At 50.7% G+C, this 16635-nt stretch overlaps 4 protein-coding genes across 7 annotated transcripts in view; 2 read left to right on the top strand and 2 right to left on the bottom strand.

Annotated features, from left to right (window-relative positions):
- ABCA2 (ATP binding cassette subfamily A member 2) overlaps window positions 1–3186 on the top strand; it is a 71152-nt gene extending 67966 nt beyond the window's left edge. For both annotated transcript variants that reach the window (XM_036748342.1, XM_036748341.1), the window contains exons 48-50: window positions 491–628; window positions 756–962; window positions 1407–3186. In XM_036748342.1, coding sequence (XP_036604237.1) covers window positions 491–628; window positions 756–962; window positions 1407–1442 — 381 coding nt within the window. In that variant the 3' untranslated portion in view covers window positions 1443–3186. The remainder of the gene's footprint in view (window positions 1–490; window positions 629–755; window positions 963–1406) is intronic.
- Window positions 3187–4040: 854 nt separating this feature from the next.
- On the top strand, window positions 4041–9943 carry CLIC3 (chloride intracellular channel 3). 2 transcript variants are annotated; one of them, XM_036751144.1, is made up of 7 exons: window positions 4148–4189; window positions 6013–6122; window positions 6283–6408; window positions 7320–7426; window positions 8194–8369; window positions 8551–8631; window positions 8780–9729. In XM_036751144.1, the coding sequence occupies exons 1-7, from the start codon at window positions 4154–4156 to the stop codon at window positions 8819–8821; spliced, it is 678 nt and encodes a 225-aa protein (XP_036607039.1). In that variant the 5' UTR covers window positions 4148–4153; the 3' UTR covers window positions 8822–9729. The 2 variants fall into 2 exon arrangements, with proteins under 2 accessions (XP_036607038.1, XP_036607039.1); XM_036751143.1 differs by having other exon boundaries at window positions 4041–4189; window positions 8551–9943.
- A 728-nt stretch (window positions 9944–10671) lies between these two features.
- PAXX (PAXX non-homologous end joining factor) lies at window positions 10672–13280 on the bottom strand. Of its 2 annotated transcripts, none has more exons than XM_036751741.1 (7): window positions 13086–13280; window positions 12759–12819; window positions 12357–12406; window positions 12082–12275; window positions 11454–11522; window positions 11071–11173; window positions 10672–10937 (listed from the first exon to the last, which is right to left on the bottom strand). In XM_036751741.1, the coding sequence occupies exons 1-7, from the start codon at window positions 13229–13231 to the stop codon at window positions 10898–10900; spliced, it is 663 nt and encodes a 220-aa protein (XP_036607636.1). In that variant the 5' UTR covers window positions 13232–13280; the 3' UTR covers window positions 10672–10897. The 2 variants fall into 2 exon arrangements, with proteins under 2 accessions (XP_036607636.1, XP_036607637.1); XM_036751742.1 differs by having other exon boundaries at window positions 11071–11149.
- The window catches only part of LCNL1 (lipocalin like 1), a 28460-nt gene continuing 25085 nt past the window's right edge, over window positions 13261–16635 (bottom strand). The window contains exon 7 of the mRNA XM_036749886.1: window positions 13261–13398. Coding sequence (XP_036605781.1) covers window positions 13261–13398 — 138 coding nt within the window. The remainder of the gene's footprint in view (window positions 13399–16635) is intronic.

Genomic DNA, 16635 nt, shown 5'->3' with positions numbered 1-16635 from the left:
GTGAGGGTCAGGGGGCAGCTCTGAGGTGGTCAGGGGAGCCCCGAGAGGGCCAGGAGGGCTTTGAGGTGGTGCGTGGGGGTTATGAGAGGATGAGGAGGGGATCAGGACATAGTCCTTAGGGAAGAGAGTGGGAACTCTCAGGGGCTTGAGGGGACTGAGGGGGGCATTTCTCAGGATGCTGGGGATCCCAGAGAGGACCAGGGGGGCTTTGAGGGAATTCACAGGGCTCATAAGGCTGTGAGGAGATCGGGGGAATCTAAGGGAGATTCAAGAAGTGAGGCTCTTAGCAGGCCTCAAGGGATTTGAGGAAATAAGGGGACTCCAAAGGGGTTAGGGATATGTTTGAGGAGTTCTATTGGGGAATGGGAGAATTCTTAGAGCTACTTTGAGGCAGCATGTGGAGTTGGAAAGTGCCTGGTTTGGGCACCCCTTGGACATTAGTGGAGGGGGTACCTGGGGAGCTGACCCCCTGATTTCCTTCAACCCTCAGGAGCGACACCACACCAAAGTGCAGTATCAGCTGAAATCGGAGCACATCTCACTGGCACAGGTTTTCAGCAAGATGGAGCAGGTGGTGGATGTTCTGGGCATCGAGGATTACTCGGTCAGCCAGACCACGCTGGACAATGTGAGTGCTACCCTTCCCCTCCTCCCAACTCTTCACTGCCAGTGGCACACAGATGCCTGAAGCAGGCACGGGCCCCTGGTATTCACTGGTACAGCATGTCCCAGTCTGCTTTTCCTCCCCAACCCAGGTGTTTGTGAACTTTGCCAAGAAGCAAAGTGATAACTTGGAGCCCCAAGAGACAGAGCCAGGTTGCGCCCTCCAGTCCCCGCTGGCTCGGCTGCTCAGTCTCCTCCGACCCCGTCCCGCACCCACAGAGCTCCGTGCTCTGGTAACAGATGAACCGGAGGACCTCGACACGGATGACGAGGGGCTTATCAGTTTTGAAGAGGAGAGGGTGAGGCTCGGGGCCCTATGGCAAGTATGCCATGGGAGGGGTTCACATTTCTAAGGGCACTCTAACCCCCAAAGAGCCTGTGGCTCAGGGCCAGGGGCAGAATCTAGCAGTTACTATAGTAACAGCCCCTTAAGGCCTCTCCCTTCCCTATCTCCACTTCTGTCTGATGCATTCGGTCTACGCAGAGACAGAGATGATGAGAGGCAAAGAGAGACAGAGACCCAATGATAGAGGAGCTAAGAGAGATCCAGTCATAGGTCAAGTCATGGTCAAAAACAGAGGTCTTTGGACCCAAAGATCAAGGGAGACAGAGATAGAGAATGAGAGACAAATAGGCTGATTTGGTGACAGTTTAACAGAGACAGAGGAGGAAGTCCGAGGGAAAGATCCAAACCCAGATTGGAAGCCTCTGCTCATCTGAACCCTGTTATCTCTTCCCAACAGGCCCAGCTTTCTTTCAATACAGACACGCTCTGCTGAAGGAACTTAAAGGCTCCAGCTCTCCATTCCTGGATGACCAACTTCCTTGTCCCCTTACACTCAAACCTCCTTGGACCAGCCCTACATTTCCCTGGCCTGTTTTGGCTGGGGCAGAGATTGAAGGCCAGACAGTTGGGAGGGAGGCCTTTGCACTGCCTACCCACCCAGGTCCCTGACCCAAGAGGGTTGGGAGAAGGGATTGGTGATACGTTGTGCACCTTGAATTCAGTGCCTCAAACTTGGAGCTAGTTTTAGAGGGAGGTAGGGTTGGGGAAACTGGTGGGTGTGGACAGTGCCAAGAGCTGGGCATAAGAACCCATCCTAGGATCCTAGGGGAGCCTTGGAGAATGGGAAAAAGGCTTGAATCTGAGAGCAAGGGCAGTTCTTCACTCTGGTAGGCCCCAGATTTAGGGATGGGGAATCTCCTAACTACATCATAGCCCAGGTGATACTACAAACCGTACCCACTCTTTCCCCTCCTCTGGCCCGGCCACTGCCCCTCCGGGACCAACCTGCCTGGTGATCCTCAGGATCTCCAACCAATGATTGTGCCAAAGGGACAGTCCTGCTGTACCCCAGGGTGTGGGCTGGGCACTCATGTGGCTCTGCCTTACAGTCGCAGCAGCTCTGGCCAGCTACTCCGCTCACTTCCCTGGACTCTGATAGCCCTATCCCTGATCTCAGCCTGGCCTGCTTGGCTCTGCTTCTGATGGTCAGTACCACTCATCTTGCCTGTGGCTAGAATCCCCACTGGCAGTGAAGGCCACAAAAAGACTGGACTCTGACAGCCCAGGAAATATGCCTGGAGGCTAATGTGAAGGCTTGAAAAACATGAAACTGTGTGGAGGAAGAGGGGCATGGGTCTCCTCTGTGGTCTTAACCCTCCAGAGCATGATCCTGATGGACCTGTGTAACACAATACTTTCCTGGTTCATCAGGCATCTGGATGGGGGAGGGGGGTGACATGGACCTCATGGGGTCCTGGGCAGATAACTGCTTCCCCCCTAAATTGGACTCTTCTACCCCCTGGATTTTAACAACACCTCTGCTAACGCCACCATTGCTGCCATGCCGCCGCCATCCAGAGGCTCCAATGCTGGACACCAAAATGGGCTGCCTGCTAGCCTGCCCAACCACCGTGGCCCAAGTCATTGACTCTGGCCAGGGCTGAGCTGGGATGTTGGGTTTGTTGTTTTCTTTTTAACCTATTTATTTTGCAATAGGAAGAAGCACTTGTCAGGGGTGGGGAAGATGGAGGGAAAGTGTGTACATAGATGGCAGAATGGACATGTTGACAGGTTGGATACAACTATACGGGAAACAAAAGGAGGGGAACGCCCCCTTCCAAGGCTGAAAGCAGTGTTCCCTCCATTCTTCAGCTCCTGTTCCCTATAGGGCCTCTGCACCTAGGAACCCTGAAGGCTGTGGACAAAGGAAGAGAGTGGAAGGACCTGGTGTCTAGAGAGCTTGCCCCCTGCCTCTGAATGACCTCCAATCACCTTTTGTCACATTAGGGGTGGGGTAGGGAGAGGCTTGGTATGGCATGGACAGTGTGGGGGTCACATGGGCCCCATTCCTTCCTGAAAGCAAGCTGCCATGGCCACTTCCCAGCTGTTTGCCCATCCCCTCCCCATCCCATCCCTAGTCCTGCCTAAGGGCAGGTGGGGGACTGGGCTTGTACATAGTTCGGGAAGCAGATGAGGAAAGATGTTTGTTTTAAATAAAAAGGGAAAATATCAAACCAGCCAAAGACTGTTCTGTGTGTGTGCGTGTTCGTGCGCGCACATAGGAGTGGGAACTGGAGAAATGTTTCTGGGGAGGTTAGGAGCACAGAGAACCCTTCTGTGTGGGGGAGGATGGACAACTGTAGATAAAGGAAGGAAATCCCAAATCCAAGGGTTGATCCGACTTCCCCTCTGCCTACCCTGGTGTGGGCATGCCAGGAATGTACCTGCCACACCTCAGAGGAGGGGCCCCACCTAGGGCAGGCCTGGCCCCTGGAAGAGTGGACACCTGCAGAAAGGCAGCCCTTTGGAGGAGTGCCTGCTCCGGTTGTGAGACAGTGAGGGGAGCCTGAGTTTCCTGGTCCTTGCCAGGGGCCATACTTGCCAACTCCCCCTCTGGGTGTTCAGATCGAGTTGGGGGGTGGGGGGAAGGGAGCTGAGGACTGCCCTGAACCCCCTTTCCTCCATTCTCTTTCTCTCTGGCCCTAGAAATGGAATGGGATCACCTGCTCATCAGTCCCAAAGCCCTGAGCCTTTCCACCCCTTGTGCCTGCCACCCCTCACACCCCTACTCCCCTTACAAAGTCAATGACACAGTCAGTCATACGCAAACTCCCCACCTCCCAGCAATGACACAGTCTTGCGAGGCCCCACCCACCCAGTGTTACAATTGCAGAATTGGTCTCCTTTGCCCACTGGCTTACACCCACCAACCCAGGTCGCCGTCCCTTACGTGCTATTTACAGTCGCCCATAGACTCGAAGTCACACACGGAGTCCCACAGTTACACAATCTCGCGCCCCCTCCCCCCGGCTCACAATCCCCCACGGAGTCCCACAGTGTCAGGCACCCGGTCTTACACAGACTGTCCAGCACACTGAGCTGTTCTTCTGGGCGGGGTAGGGTAGGGCGGAGCAACCCGGGAGCTTTAAAGAGCCAAAAACACAGTCTCCACCCAAGGCGGCTGCTTCTATCCTGCGAGACACCATGGCCCAGAAGCCCCAACTGCAGCTGTTTGTTAAGGTGCCGGGGACCGGTCCCAGGGAGGAGGAGGGGGAGAGGGAGATCAGTACTCCTGTTCGGGGGACACTGGTGTGAGACAGGAGGAATGTCTGAGCGTGGTGATGGTAGTCTTCGAGTCCCAGTCCGAAGCAGACAGAGCTGGGGGGTGGGGGTAGAAAAGAGGGGAGGTGTTGTGGTGGTTTAAAAACAGGGAAATGAATGTTTTGAGAGAACTATAAGGGGGATGAGATGAGGAGGATGAAGGTCAGGGAGGGGGATCTGGGAGCAGGGGATGGTGGGAACTACCTTCTGCCGGGTGCAGTCTTCCCCTCTCCCACCATCTCCCTGCTCCCTCGCCCCTTTTCTACCCCCACACCCTCTTTCCCTCACCAAAGAAATCAGAGTGGACCCAGACAGGCTGTGGGGTAATGGAAGGAGAGCCTCCAGGGAGTCCACAGTCTGGTAGATAACCTTGGCCCCAGGAGTCTGGGGCTCCAGTCTCTCCCAGCAGACAGGACAGACCTACAAATCACCAACTTTCATATCCAGGTCACTGGTTCTCTAGCCTAGGGTTCAAAAGTAGCTTGTCCAGGACATAGGGATTTGGCTAGAATTAGGATGGTGGATGGGATAGAAGGGAAGAAGAAAACTGAGAGAAGGACTTGGGAACAGATGAGTTGGGGACTATTTCTGCCAAAGGCAGGATTAAAAACAAGTGGTACCAGCCTTTTGAAGATATACTTTGTCCCCATATCCACACACCTTCAGAGGAAAAAGAGTGAAGAAAGATAACAGAACGAAGGAGTGGATCTCAGTTCTATCTACCCCTCCCCCCCACCAGGGGATTTTGCCCAGGACCCCGACTGGAACTTCTGTCCAACTCTCACTGCCTTCAGGGCACCATTATCTTTCTGACTGGGTAAGCAGCAGGATTGACAGATACCCTGTATGTAGGAAGAAGCCTTCCTACCAGGTACCCAGACCAAGGCTGTGGCCTCCACCAGGGGCGGGTGGGAGTATTCTTTGATGCTTGACACAAGGAAGAAGCCAAGGACACAAGGAAGAAGGGATTTTCATCTACCTTGTACCCAAGATAAGGGAATTATGTTAGAGCAGGTGATCCTAAAAGGCTTCCACCTTCACTTGTGGGGCCCTGGAATGAAATTCAGGGCAAGGTAGACTTATTATCCACAACAGAGGGTACCAACAAGGTAGGAAGGCAGAAGCACCATTTCCTCAGAATCTAGGCCAAGCAGCCTGAGTTGGGGGTCTAGGCTTTACTCCACTGTGGGCACCAATGGGTGTGCTCTTACCATGATGTTCCACTGGCAGTGCCCAATGCCATAAGGTGAATCATTTTAAAAACAGTTTGGTCAGGAGCTGGGCTGGGCCCCACCCTGTACAGCCCGTCTGCCTGGTGACACTGAGATGTTGCCCAGGGGCCTACAGTTGATGGGGAAGCAGCATGTGCCCATTTCCCTGGTGCCAGAGTTGTGTCCCCCCCCAGGGTGCGGCCCTTTCCCTGGCACCATGACAGCCCATGTGGGCACAGTGCCAGGCTCTAAGTAGCACAGGCTCTGTTATTCTCTACCCTTTAAGGGCTCTCACCTTCCCCTTGAAAGAAGCCCCACCCAGCCCTGTTAATTTTGAGAGGCTACCCTCATCCCTGAACTTCTTTTAAAAGATGTGCGTGAGGGGCACATTTCACGCCTGGAAACATGTCCCCTGCCAATGGCCAAGGTTGGCCTGGTTTCCTGCATTCTCTCTCACCAAACTGGATACAGCTCTTGCCACCCTTTTGCTCTCCCTGAGGCTTATGTAAATTCTCTTTTTCCTCCCCCTAGGCCAGTGAAGATGGTGAGAGTGTAGGGAACTGTCCCTTCTGCCATCGTCTCTTCATGATGCTGCTGCTCAAAGGTGCCCCCTTCACTCTCACCACTGTGGACACCAAGAGGTAAAGACTTAGTGGCTGGATGGAACCTGGGGTGAGGAAAACCACAGCCTACCTTTCCCTCCATCTTAGCCTATTTCTGCCTGAGGCTACCTGTCCTGTGCCCTGGTCCCCATCATGCTTACTTTCCCTATGCCAAAGATTTGGCCCTACCCCATTACAGGTCCTTGGATGTGCTGAAGGACTTTGCCCCTGGCTCCCAACTGCCCATTCTGCTGTGTGATGGGGAAGCCAAGACTGATACCATCCAGATTGAAGAGTTCCTGGAAGAGGCACTGGGGCCACCCAAGTAAGAACCTAAGTGGTGGGTATGAGGGCACAGCCAGGAAGCAGGGCCGATGAGTGCTGGAGCATCAGTTCAGACAGAGGTTTAGAGCTGGATGGACCTAGCTGATCATATAGTCTGACACACTTGTCTTACAGAGAAGTAAACCAGGGATCAGCAAGAAGAGACTTACCCAAAGTCATGTGGGTGGTTAGTGGGAGAGACTGCATTTGAATTCAGGTCCCCTGTACTCTTTACTTTATTGTATTACTTTCTATTCAGTGCCCCACTGCTGGTTCCCTCTTCTCCATTCAAATCTACTCTCAAGGAAGGATCTGATCATCTTTTTTCCTAGGCAGGTTCTTTACTGAGGACAGCATTGAGTCACCCTCTAATCATGCCGACCAGGGTCTTGTCCTTTAATAAGGGACAAAGCCTTTAAGTCATATAAGATAACTTGATTCCCCTTGGGGAATCCCAAGAGGGGAGTCATAGGCATTGGCAACAGGTGAGGGAGGTATGTTTTGGAGAGGTGAAGGGGAGATTTCCCATGCTCTCCCATGTCTGAATGGGAAAATGAGAATTGCTTGTTGGTTACTCCAAGCAGGACCAGGGGGCTAGGGGCAATTCTTAACCTTCCCCAGGAGTTTGTTTTCTCTAGTTTTCCTCTGTGGCTGAAGGGAATGGCAGGGTAAGGGAATAATCATTTGTAGGGCACCTACTGTGTATCAGGCAATGTGCTAAGTGTTTTAAAAATAACTCAGGCAACATAAAGGGAGGCGGGGAGTATGTCTTAGGTTTGATAAAGGGACGATGATGGGAAAAAGGGAGGGAGAACCTACCACCACAACCACCACCAGGTGAGAGTGCCTATGGCTCCAGGGAAGAGCCATGGGGTCTCCCATTTGTCTCTTGACCCCTTCTTCATCCTTCAGCTACCCCAGCCTGGTTCCTCAATATAAGGAATCGAACATAGCCGGTAATGATGTCTTCCACAAGTTCTCAGCTTTCATCAAAAACACTTCTCCTGCTCAGGATGAAAGTGAGTCTTCAGGCTGGGCAGATTGTGACCTGGGGTGGGATAGGCTGTGCCCTGGTGGGTCAGGATGTGTCCTCAGGGAGGAGAGTGTGAGGGTGAATACAGCCAATTCATTCCACCAACATTTAAATGCCTCTGCTTGTCACTGCCTTTGCCGAACTTATAGTTTATGTACAAGCACGCATATACAGGTCTACTTCTACGTAATAAATGTATTAAAGAGGTGCAGACCAAAGTTCTGTGAGACCCTTTGGGGGGAGCTTGTTATTGACTCAGGAGTATCAGGAAAGTCTTCTTCACGGAGGAAGTAGCATTTGAGCAGGGCTTGAAGGACAGGATGTCTGAGGAAGAAGGACAGAATCCGGCCCTAAGGAACACTGAGAAAAGGCAGAAGTGGGAGGGCATGTCAGGCTTTGAGGAGGCAGCATAGATCCCTTTGACCGGAGCGTAATGTGTGGAGGAGAGGAATGAGATAAGACAGGAAAGGTAGGGCTTTGCCAGGTTTTGGAAGGCCTTGAATGCCAGAGAGAGGAGAATGACCTTTAATCGGGATGCACCATAGAGCCGATGACGATTTCTGAGCGGAGTGGTTACATGACCAGGTGTATGTTTGGTTCTAGCAGTACTGTTGTGGGGTGGGGGCGGTGAGGGGGAGAAGACAATAATGGGGACTAATGCAATAGTTCAGATGGGTGGTAATGAGATTGAATGGGGAGCTCATGTCCAAGTCTCCCCCACCCTCACCCGCAATCCCTCGCTTGCTGCTCCAGCCTTGTATGGGAACCTGCTCCGTGCTCTGATGAAACTCGATATGTATCTGACCACACCCCTGGAGCATGAGCTGATCCGGGACCCGGAGCTCAGCGAGTCCAGTCGTCGCTTCTTAGATGGCGACCACCTCACCTTGGCGGATTGCAAGCTTCTGCCCAAGCTGCACATTGTGAATGTGAGGAGGCGGGGAGGAAGGGGTGGGGAGGTTTGAGAGACTTGGGGGAGTGGGAGGAGTGGGAGGGGAGGCAGGAATAGAAGGGCTGGGTTGGAACCATTGCAAAGCTTTGGGAGGGTGTTTAGAATCTCTGCCCACTTGGCGGACTATGTCAGTGACTCCCCTCCTCCGCCTACTGCAGACGGTGTGCACCCATTATCGACAGATTCCCATCCCTGCTGAGCTCCGTGGGCTCCACCGATACCTGGAAAATGCACGGCAGGTAAACGAGTTCAAGTACACCTGCCCACAAAGCTCTGAGATCTTGGCTGCCTACGCTTCCGTGGCCCGAGCTAGAGCTAGCTGAACACGCGGAATCCTTCCGACTTGGCTCTCAGCTGCTGTTGTTCCACTGCTCCTCCCTACACCAGCCTCGGGCACACGGACTCGCTCGTTCGTCACCCCCTCTGTGAGCACTCAACGTCCACCCCCTCCACCATTTCAGGCCTCTCTTCTAGCTCCTGATGAAGTCACCGCTTCCAGGATTTCCTCTCTGATTGCTCCTCCAGGACTGACCTTCCTCACTTCTAGTCGCCGTTGCACTCCTGTGTTGCTTTAGACTGTTAATTTGCTTCAAAGGAGTGTCCATAAGCACTCTTTGGTCACATCTATGCCCAGGTGTGACTCATTTTCCTGAGGGCTGTAGATGTGACAGGCCCCAGTTCCCTGACCACAGCCTCCACCCTCATCTCTTACCTGACCCCAAATCTGGTCCCCATAATCCTTGGGCCATTCCTCTCCATTCACAATGACCTCTGACCCTGCCTTCCACTCAGGCCCTTCCTAGAATACCTCAGCATGGTATACATCAAATACCTGTTATCCCAGGACTAACACCAGACTTGACATCAGGCCACCAGGGTGGGGCTTATTCAGGCTCCTTCCCAAACACTGGGGGAAATGAAGGCCCAGCCCCTTTGTAGCTCTGCCCAGGGACTCGGAAGACTAGAACTGCTCCTCAAACCTGTTGGGCTGGGCTGAGAACAGACAGAAAAGGTCTAGATAGGGAAGGTGAGAGGGCAGGGCTCGGAGGCCACCTCCCTGAGCTGGGTGGGGAGAAGAGTAAGGTTGTGAATGTTTCCAGCCAGCTTGACCACATTCCCTGGCTCATTTCTTCCAATCCCATCAGTTCAACCAGCTTCTGCCTCCTAACTACCCTTTGCCTTCCCTGCCTGCACCCCAACCCCTCATCCCCTGCTTCCAGCATTTCTGGGGCTCTGGGAAGTACCTACTTGGTTACATCTGTATTGCTGTATTGACTGTATGTCAGACAGTATACTATTAGAATTATAATCAGAAGAATTAGGTTCAAATTTTGGCTCAGACACTTAATTGCTCTGTGTGTGTGTGTGTGTGTGTGTGTGTGTGTGTGTGACACTCTGGTTCTGTCACTGCTACTGAAATCAAAATAGGTTCAAATCCTGGCTTGGACATTTAATAGTTTTGTGTCTCTGGTCGCTTCAAAGGCTCTTTTGAGTCCTGGCTTGCTCATTTGTAAAATAAGGATAATAAAGCACATTGTAATCTTAAAGCAATATGGAAATGTGAGCCGTTATTGTAAATGCAAGTCATTTGGCTACATATTTGTATCTGGAACTGTAGACTGTACATACATTTGTATGACTGTACACATATCTTTGTACCCCTATATATCTGTGTGAATATGTGTCTATATGGCTATGCTTCCATGTGTGTCTGTGTATGCAGCACATCTGATTGGTAGCTAAAATCCTTTCCTGATTTGGGGAAATGTGGGGCCACCTTTGCAGACTCTTCAGCCTCAGTTTTGCAGATCCCTTCTCTATAGAAACAGCTTGGATAGGGGAGAGGAAGGGAAGGGAGCACTTATTAAATTATAGTACACTTACTATGTGCCAGGCACCGTGCTAAGCACTTTATGAATATTATCTCACTTGCTATTTGTAACAGGGCAAACATAGTACCTGATCCTAGGGTGTGAGACCCTCATTGGTGATTCACCTTGTTCAAGCTAGGCCTGCTCCACCTTTTTACCCCAACCCCACCCCTGAAACCTGTGGGGAGAGAGAGGGTGCCGCCTTCACAAAGTAGTTTGTCCTGGCTGGAGGTTTGAGCTGACACAATCTGTTTACATATTTTGGCTCCCACCCCCAGAGCAACCCTGTACCAGGGAACCAGTCTTCCCCCTAAATTTGGGGTGAGGGGTGGGGGAGTGGTCTGAGGATCCCCCAGCCCACTCCCTAGACTGAGATAAGTCTAAGGAAAGTCTGAGTGCTACACACACTAGACAATAAATACTTGTGGATTTATTTTGCTTTGCAAAATAGAGAGCATCTGGGAGCCAACTGTCACTCCTTTGGATGAATCACTCCTCTGGACAGGGCCAACTTGGCCCTTCCCCTTTCTCCTTCAGTCTGGGCTCTGAGGCCTATCAGCTTCCTTAGAGCCCTGTAACTCCTCAAATCCTCATTTCCCAGGGGGCAGAAGCCTCATGCAGGAGTTACCAGGTCTTAGGTATCTTCGAAGTTCACTCCACTGGCTGGCTTCTTACTGTGAGGACAGGAAGATGTCAGAAACAATGAGGAAGCTGTGTCTGGGTTAGGGTGGGGGGAGGGGAAAGGAAGGAGAGGACCTGAAATCTATGATGGGGAGATAGGAAGGAGAAGGGCAGGGCAGGTGGTACCTCTTGAAGCCAGGATTGATGATTGACTCTCCTGGCATCCATTTCCTGATCACGGAGCCTGGGGCACCTCTTCGAGAATCTAGATTTAGGGTATGCAAAAAGTCTACATAAGCTGGTTCATTTCCCTGTCCCCATCACCAAAAGGGGTCATATCCTTCAGTCCCCGTCCCACATCCAAGATGGATTCACTGAAGGAATCATCTACCCCACCATGAAACTTCCTGGGGTAAGATATGAGCAAAAGGCTGGACTTCAGCCTCTTTATTAAATAAACTAAGACCACAGAGGGTCCGAAACATGCTTGGGGGGCACAGCAACTCTGCTTGTTATGTGGAAGCCCCACCCATATCTTTCACCTTTCTTCCCTTCAGGCTGCTTCCTACCTGGCAAAAACATCTGCTGCCCACCTGGCTGGGGTTTCTTTCTGGGGCTGGGGATCTCATCCTTCAAAGCTGGGAAAAGAAATAAGCAAGTGCTAGGTTGGGGTCACATGGAATTTTCCTTCATGTTCTAGGGCCACTGCAGCTTTTGCTGCTATCACTCATTCCACATATGTGGTCTACAGGTGATATTTTTGGTTGCATCACAGAATCAGAATCTAAGCTGGAAGGAACACCTGCGGTTATCTTGTCCAGCCAGTCCTTGAACAGGAAGCCTCTCCCTACGATATTCCCCATCAGTGGCTAGCCAGTCTCTACTTTTTAGAATTTCCAGTGATACAGAACCCACTAGCTGGCCTATTCCACTTTGGAACAATTCTAACTGCAGGGAATTCCCCCTTACAGGAAGCTTAAATCCTTACTTACTGCTCCTAGTTTAGACCTTTAGGGTTGATAAGTGGAACAAACTCTCACACATGACAACTTTATAAATACTTGGGGCAGCAAGAGCCAGGGCTAATGCTAACACCTAGCCAGAGTTGTGCCCAGGCCCCAGGCCCTTTTGTAGCTGAGGGCACCAGAGGCCCAATGTTTAGTGGCTGACTGCCAGGGACATCAGGCTCTGCCATACCTGCCAGCTGCCTCTCCAACCTGCACACTTGCTCTGCCAACCCCAGCATTAGTGCCTGGAGTCGTGGGGCTGCTTCAGGGCTGGGCACCTTAGAAAGGTTAAAAGTCAGGGTTTCTGCTTCCCTGGAGATAGTCAGGTGAGCACTGCTGTCATCCTTCAAGGTCAAAGACACTGCGTGCTGGTCACAGGCAACCCTACGGATTGGGAGGCGGAAAGGTTCAATGCTGTTTCTTGGGCAACCAGAACACTGGCTTCATCTCCCCAAGGAAGCTCACCTGAACCAAGATGAATAGTCCTCAGCCTCATCCAGACCATGCTGGGCTTTCTGTGGGATAAGATAAAGCCTGATCAACCACATCTAAGGACCCTTCGAACCCACTGCCTAAACCTTTTAAAGGGGTGGGGGTGGGGGTGTAAAGTAGAGATGTAGAGGTTGGACACCCGGTTTAGTGTGGCATTGGGGGTGTGCTGAATGAAGATGTAGAGATCGCAAACCCGGTGTGCAAACATCGGGGTGGGCTGTGCCGAATGGAGCCATAGAAGTTGAGCACCCAGTTTGGTGTGGAATCGGTGTGGGGGCCAGAGTATGAAAATGAAGTGAAAGAGACCTAGCTTATTCCAGTGGGGTCCTGCGGGGAACAGGGGACAGGGCTCAGGGCACCCATCGCGTCACCCACATGTTTCTCCAAGGTCTCCGGGGTGAAGCTGGCATTCCAGAGCTCCAGGGCATCGGTCACACTGGAAGACAGGAAGGAGGGTCACGGTGCATCCAGATGAGGGACCCTACCTTCTCTGTACCCCGACCCAATCCCAATTCTGGCCTGCGCTCCCTGCCCCTGGAGCATGCACCTCGGGTCACTGGCGGGAGGGGCCGGGAGCAAGGATCCGCGATCGCACCAGCGCGAATTGCGGGAGGCGGGGCGCGAGGAGGATTGTAGCCTTGCGGGCGCCTCCCCGCCCGCCCAACTGGCAGCAGGCCAAGCGCCCGCCCCGCATGTACTCACTATATGTTGAAAGCGCAGGTCTCTCCTGGCTCAGGGTCCAGCCCCAGCCCCTCCGGGCCCTCGCAGTAGCACACGTAGAGGGGCGGCCCCTGCCCGGAGCCATCAGGCAAGATACACAGGGATCCCGGCGCGACAGGCCGCTGCATTGCCGGCGCTGGGAGCCGGGGCGCCGAGATCACTGGAGGCGCAGCCCGCAGAGCCAGTCCCAGCCCCGGAACGGGCGGAGCTCCGGGGCATCCTCACCCGGAGGAGGCTTGTCTGCCGTTGTCCTGCCCTGATAGAAATCAAACTCCCGAGTGGAACAATAAAGCATCTTTAATCAGATAACAAGCTAGCAAGCCTGCCAGCGTGGGGGATGTCCCACCGGGAGACTCGCAGGAAAAGATTCTTAGACTTTTAGGAAATATGGGGGAAGGAGTCACAATAGATAGCAAGACGTGGTCATGGGATGCCAGCTGCCCTCGGCAATCCGAGCAAGGAAAACCACTTCGTTCTGGTTGCTTTGCCTTTCATGCCGTGAATTCCAAGATACGGGGCAAAGACCATAGAAGCTCAGATTCATCTCTAGCCAGGTTCCTTAAAATCCGGGGGACTTAAGGTGTGGTTCAGCTCAAATATCTTAAGAGTAGGAATGCAAGGACATTACTGAAATTCTGACATTACTAGGGTGATTTAAGAATGGTAGATAGTATTACATATGATACTAGCAATTTTTCTGTCACACTTTCCAGTAAATGTTATTTGTAATTTATACTTTATTTTTTTAAATGTTATTGACATATTTTGTTTTGGTATCACCTTATTTCCTAGTGTAGCCTTTCTCCCTCCACCCTCACAGAGAGTAAGCCCTTATAACACACACACACACACACACACACACACACACACACACACACACACACAAAGAGGGGAAAAAAGTTAAGGCTGACAATATATACCATGTTAACCATAGTCTTCTCTGTCTTACAGTCTATTGTTTGTTTCTTTTATTACAATTTTCTTTTCAGTTCTAAATCTCTCCCTCCCACCTTTCCCTCCCCACCCATTGAGAAAGCAAGAAAAACAAAACTGTTAGAAATATGTATGGTCAATCAAAAATTCCTGTATCAGCCCACATATATTTTTTTTTCAAATTTTATTTTAGACTCACGGGCCAGAACACAAATACAGAATACAGAAAAGAACAAAATGTATCATAAACTTAAATATTGAAACTTAAATACAAAGTAAGAAAGGAAAAAAAGCATGTCGTGCATAGCAGAACATAAGAGAGGATTCAAAATATGTAACAATAGATTTTCTTTTCAAGAAAGCCTATATAATAAATAATACATGTTGTGTTGAGAATCGTCCATCTTTGCTTCCTTGTGAGTTCTCTTTTGTGCTGTGCACTTTTTTACTTTGTTCTTTTTATTTTCCCTACCCCACCTCATCCCCGAAGGCTACAATAAAGTTTAGATATGTTTCTCTATAGCTATAGATATATAGATACACATATACATATATACATACATATATACACAACATATATTTTTAAAAACCTAGGATAAAACTGGTTTCACGATTTGAAAAATGCAAAACCTGGATTTCAAGCATGAGTAAGAGCTACCTTCTTTTCTTCAAAATCCTTTTCCTAAAGTCGTGCAGAGCTGACTCCTAGCTTCTCTTGGCCACATTCTTCTCCCCTTCCTGGGATTCTGTACCCCATTCTCACAGAGTCTTATGCTTAATTTGGGTAATCATTTGTGACTTCAAAGTGCCATACACTGGACCAGGTACTGAGGGAAGCATCCTCTGCCCTTGTTGTTCCATCATGTCCAACTCTTTGTGACTCCATTTGGAGTTTTCTTAGCAAAAATAGTGGTTTGCCATTTCCTTCTCCAGCTCATTTTACAGATAAGGAAACTGAGGCAAATAGGGTTAAGTGACTTGACCAGGGTTGCACAGCTAGTAAGTGTCTGAGGCCAGATTTGAACTCATATCATCCTGACTTCAGGTACCACTATATCACCTAGCTGCTGGGAAAGGACTTTAGCTACCCTCTGTTCTAAATTGATCATTTGACAGATGAAGAAATTGAGACCCAAACATTAAGTGACTTGCCCTAAAGTCACAAGGAAGTTTCAGATCTGGGATTTGAAAGCAGGTCTTCTGACTCCAAATTCAGCACTCTCCCCACTGTACCATACTGTACCCCTTCTCATGCATCTTTCACATGGGAGTTTCCTGCTTTCAGACAGTGCCATCCCACATGGTAGAACTGGGCATGCTGGGGGCAGAGCCAAGATGGCGGCTGGAAAACAGGGACTTGCTTAAGCTCTCCCCCAAATCCCTTCAAACACCTGTAAAAAATGGCTCTGAACAAATTCTAGGGCTGCAGAACCCACAAAATAGCAGAGGGAAACAGGTCTCTAGCCCAGGAGAGCCTGGATGGTCGCTGGGAAGGGTCTATCCTATCACACGGTGCTGAGGGTGGAGCGCAGTCGGTGTGGGCTACACAGGGACAGACCAGACAGAACAGGCCTTGGGGCCGTGAAACAGTGAGCTGTGGCAGTTACCAGACTTCTCAACCCACAAACACCAAAGAGCAGGTTAGGGGGAAACTGTGGAATCCGGTTCAGAGAGGTCCAATCACCAGCCCTGGGGGTGGTGGAGGTGGTGAAGCAGATGGCAGCAGCAGGAAACTCCTGAGGCTGCTTCCAGAGCTACAGCATCAGCTGCTTCCTGAGTCCCTGGCTCACACAGTGGGAGGAATCTAGCAGCAGATCAGAGTGGGAGTGCAAGGAGCGCTTTGTGGGCCCAAAGGCAGATTCTCTTGCTGTGCCCAGCTTGGATCTGTATTGCGGTCCTGGTTGGTGGTTCTTGAGGGAAGAGGAGTGCTGCGGTGACAGGGCCTTGGGGTGACAGAGCCTGGGGTGACAGTGGAGTAGAAGTAGCTCTGAAAACAGCAGTGCTTGGACCCTGAAGCTTGGGACACAGTGCTGTCTACTCTACAAGCAGTCATACCTTCACAAAAAGCTCAAGGGTCAAGTAGTTGTCTGGGAACATGAACAGGCAGCAAAAATGAACTCAGACTCAAACTCAGACTCCAACTCAAACTCTAGATTCCTTTTTCGGTGACAAAGAAGATCTAAACATACAGCCAGAAGAAGTCAACAAAGTCAAAGGTTGTACATCAGAAACCTCCAAGAAAAATATGAATTGGTATCAGGTCATGGAAGAGCTCAAAAAGGATTTGGAAAAGCAAGTAAGAGAAGTAGAGGAAAAATTGGGATGAGAAATGAGAGTGATGCAAGAAAACCATGAAAAACAAGTCAACAACTTGCTAAAGGAGAACCGAAAAAATACTGAAGAAAATAACACCTTAAAGAACAGACTAACCCAAATGTCAAAAGAGCTCCAAAAAGTCTATGAGGAGAAGAATGCCTTGAAAGGCAGAATTAGCCAAATGGAAAAGGAGGTCCGAAAGACCGCTGAAGAAAATACCACCTTAAAAATTAGATTGGCGCAAGTGGAAGCTAATAACTTTATGATAATCAAGATATTACAA

Source organism: Trichosurus vulpecula, chromosome 3, assembly GCF_011100635.1.
Source record: "Trichosurus vulpecula isolate mTriVul1 chromosome 3, mTriVul1.pri, whole genome shotgun sequence".
NCBI lineage: Eukaryota > Metazoa > Chordata > Mammalia > Diprotodontia > Phalangeridae > Trichosurus > Trichosurus vulpecula.
The sequence above is the reverse complement of the archived record's forward strand: the minus strand, read 5'-3'. Positions and strand labels throughout refer to the sequence as shown.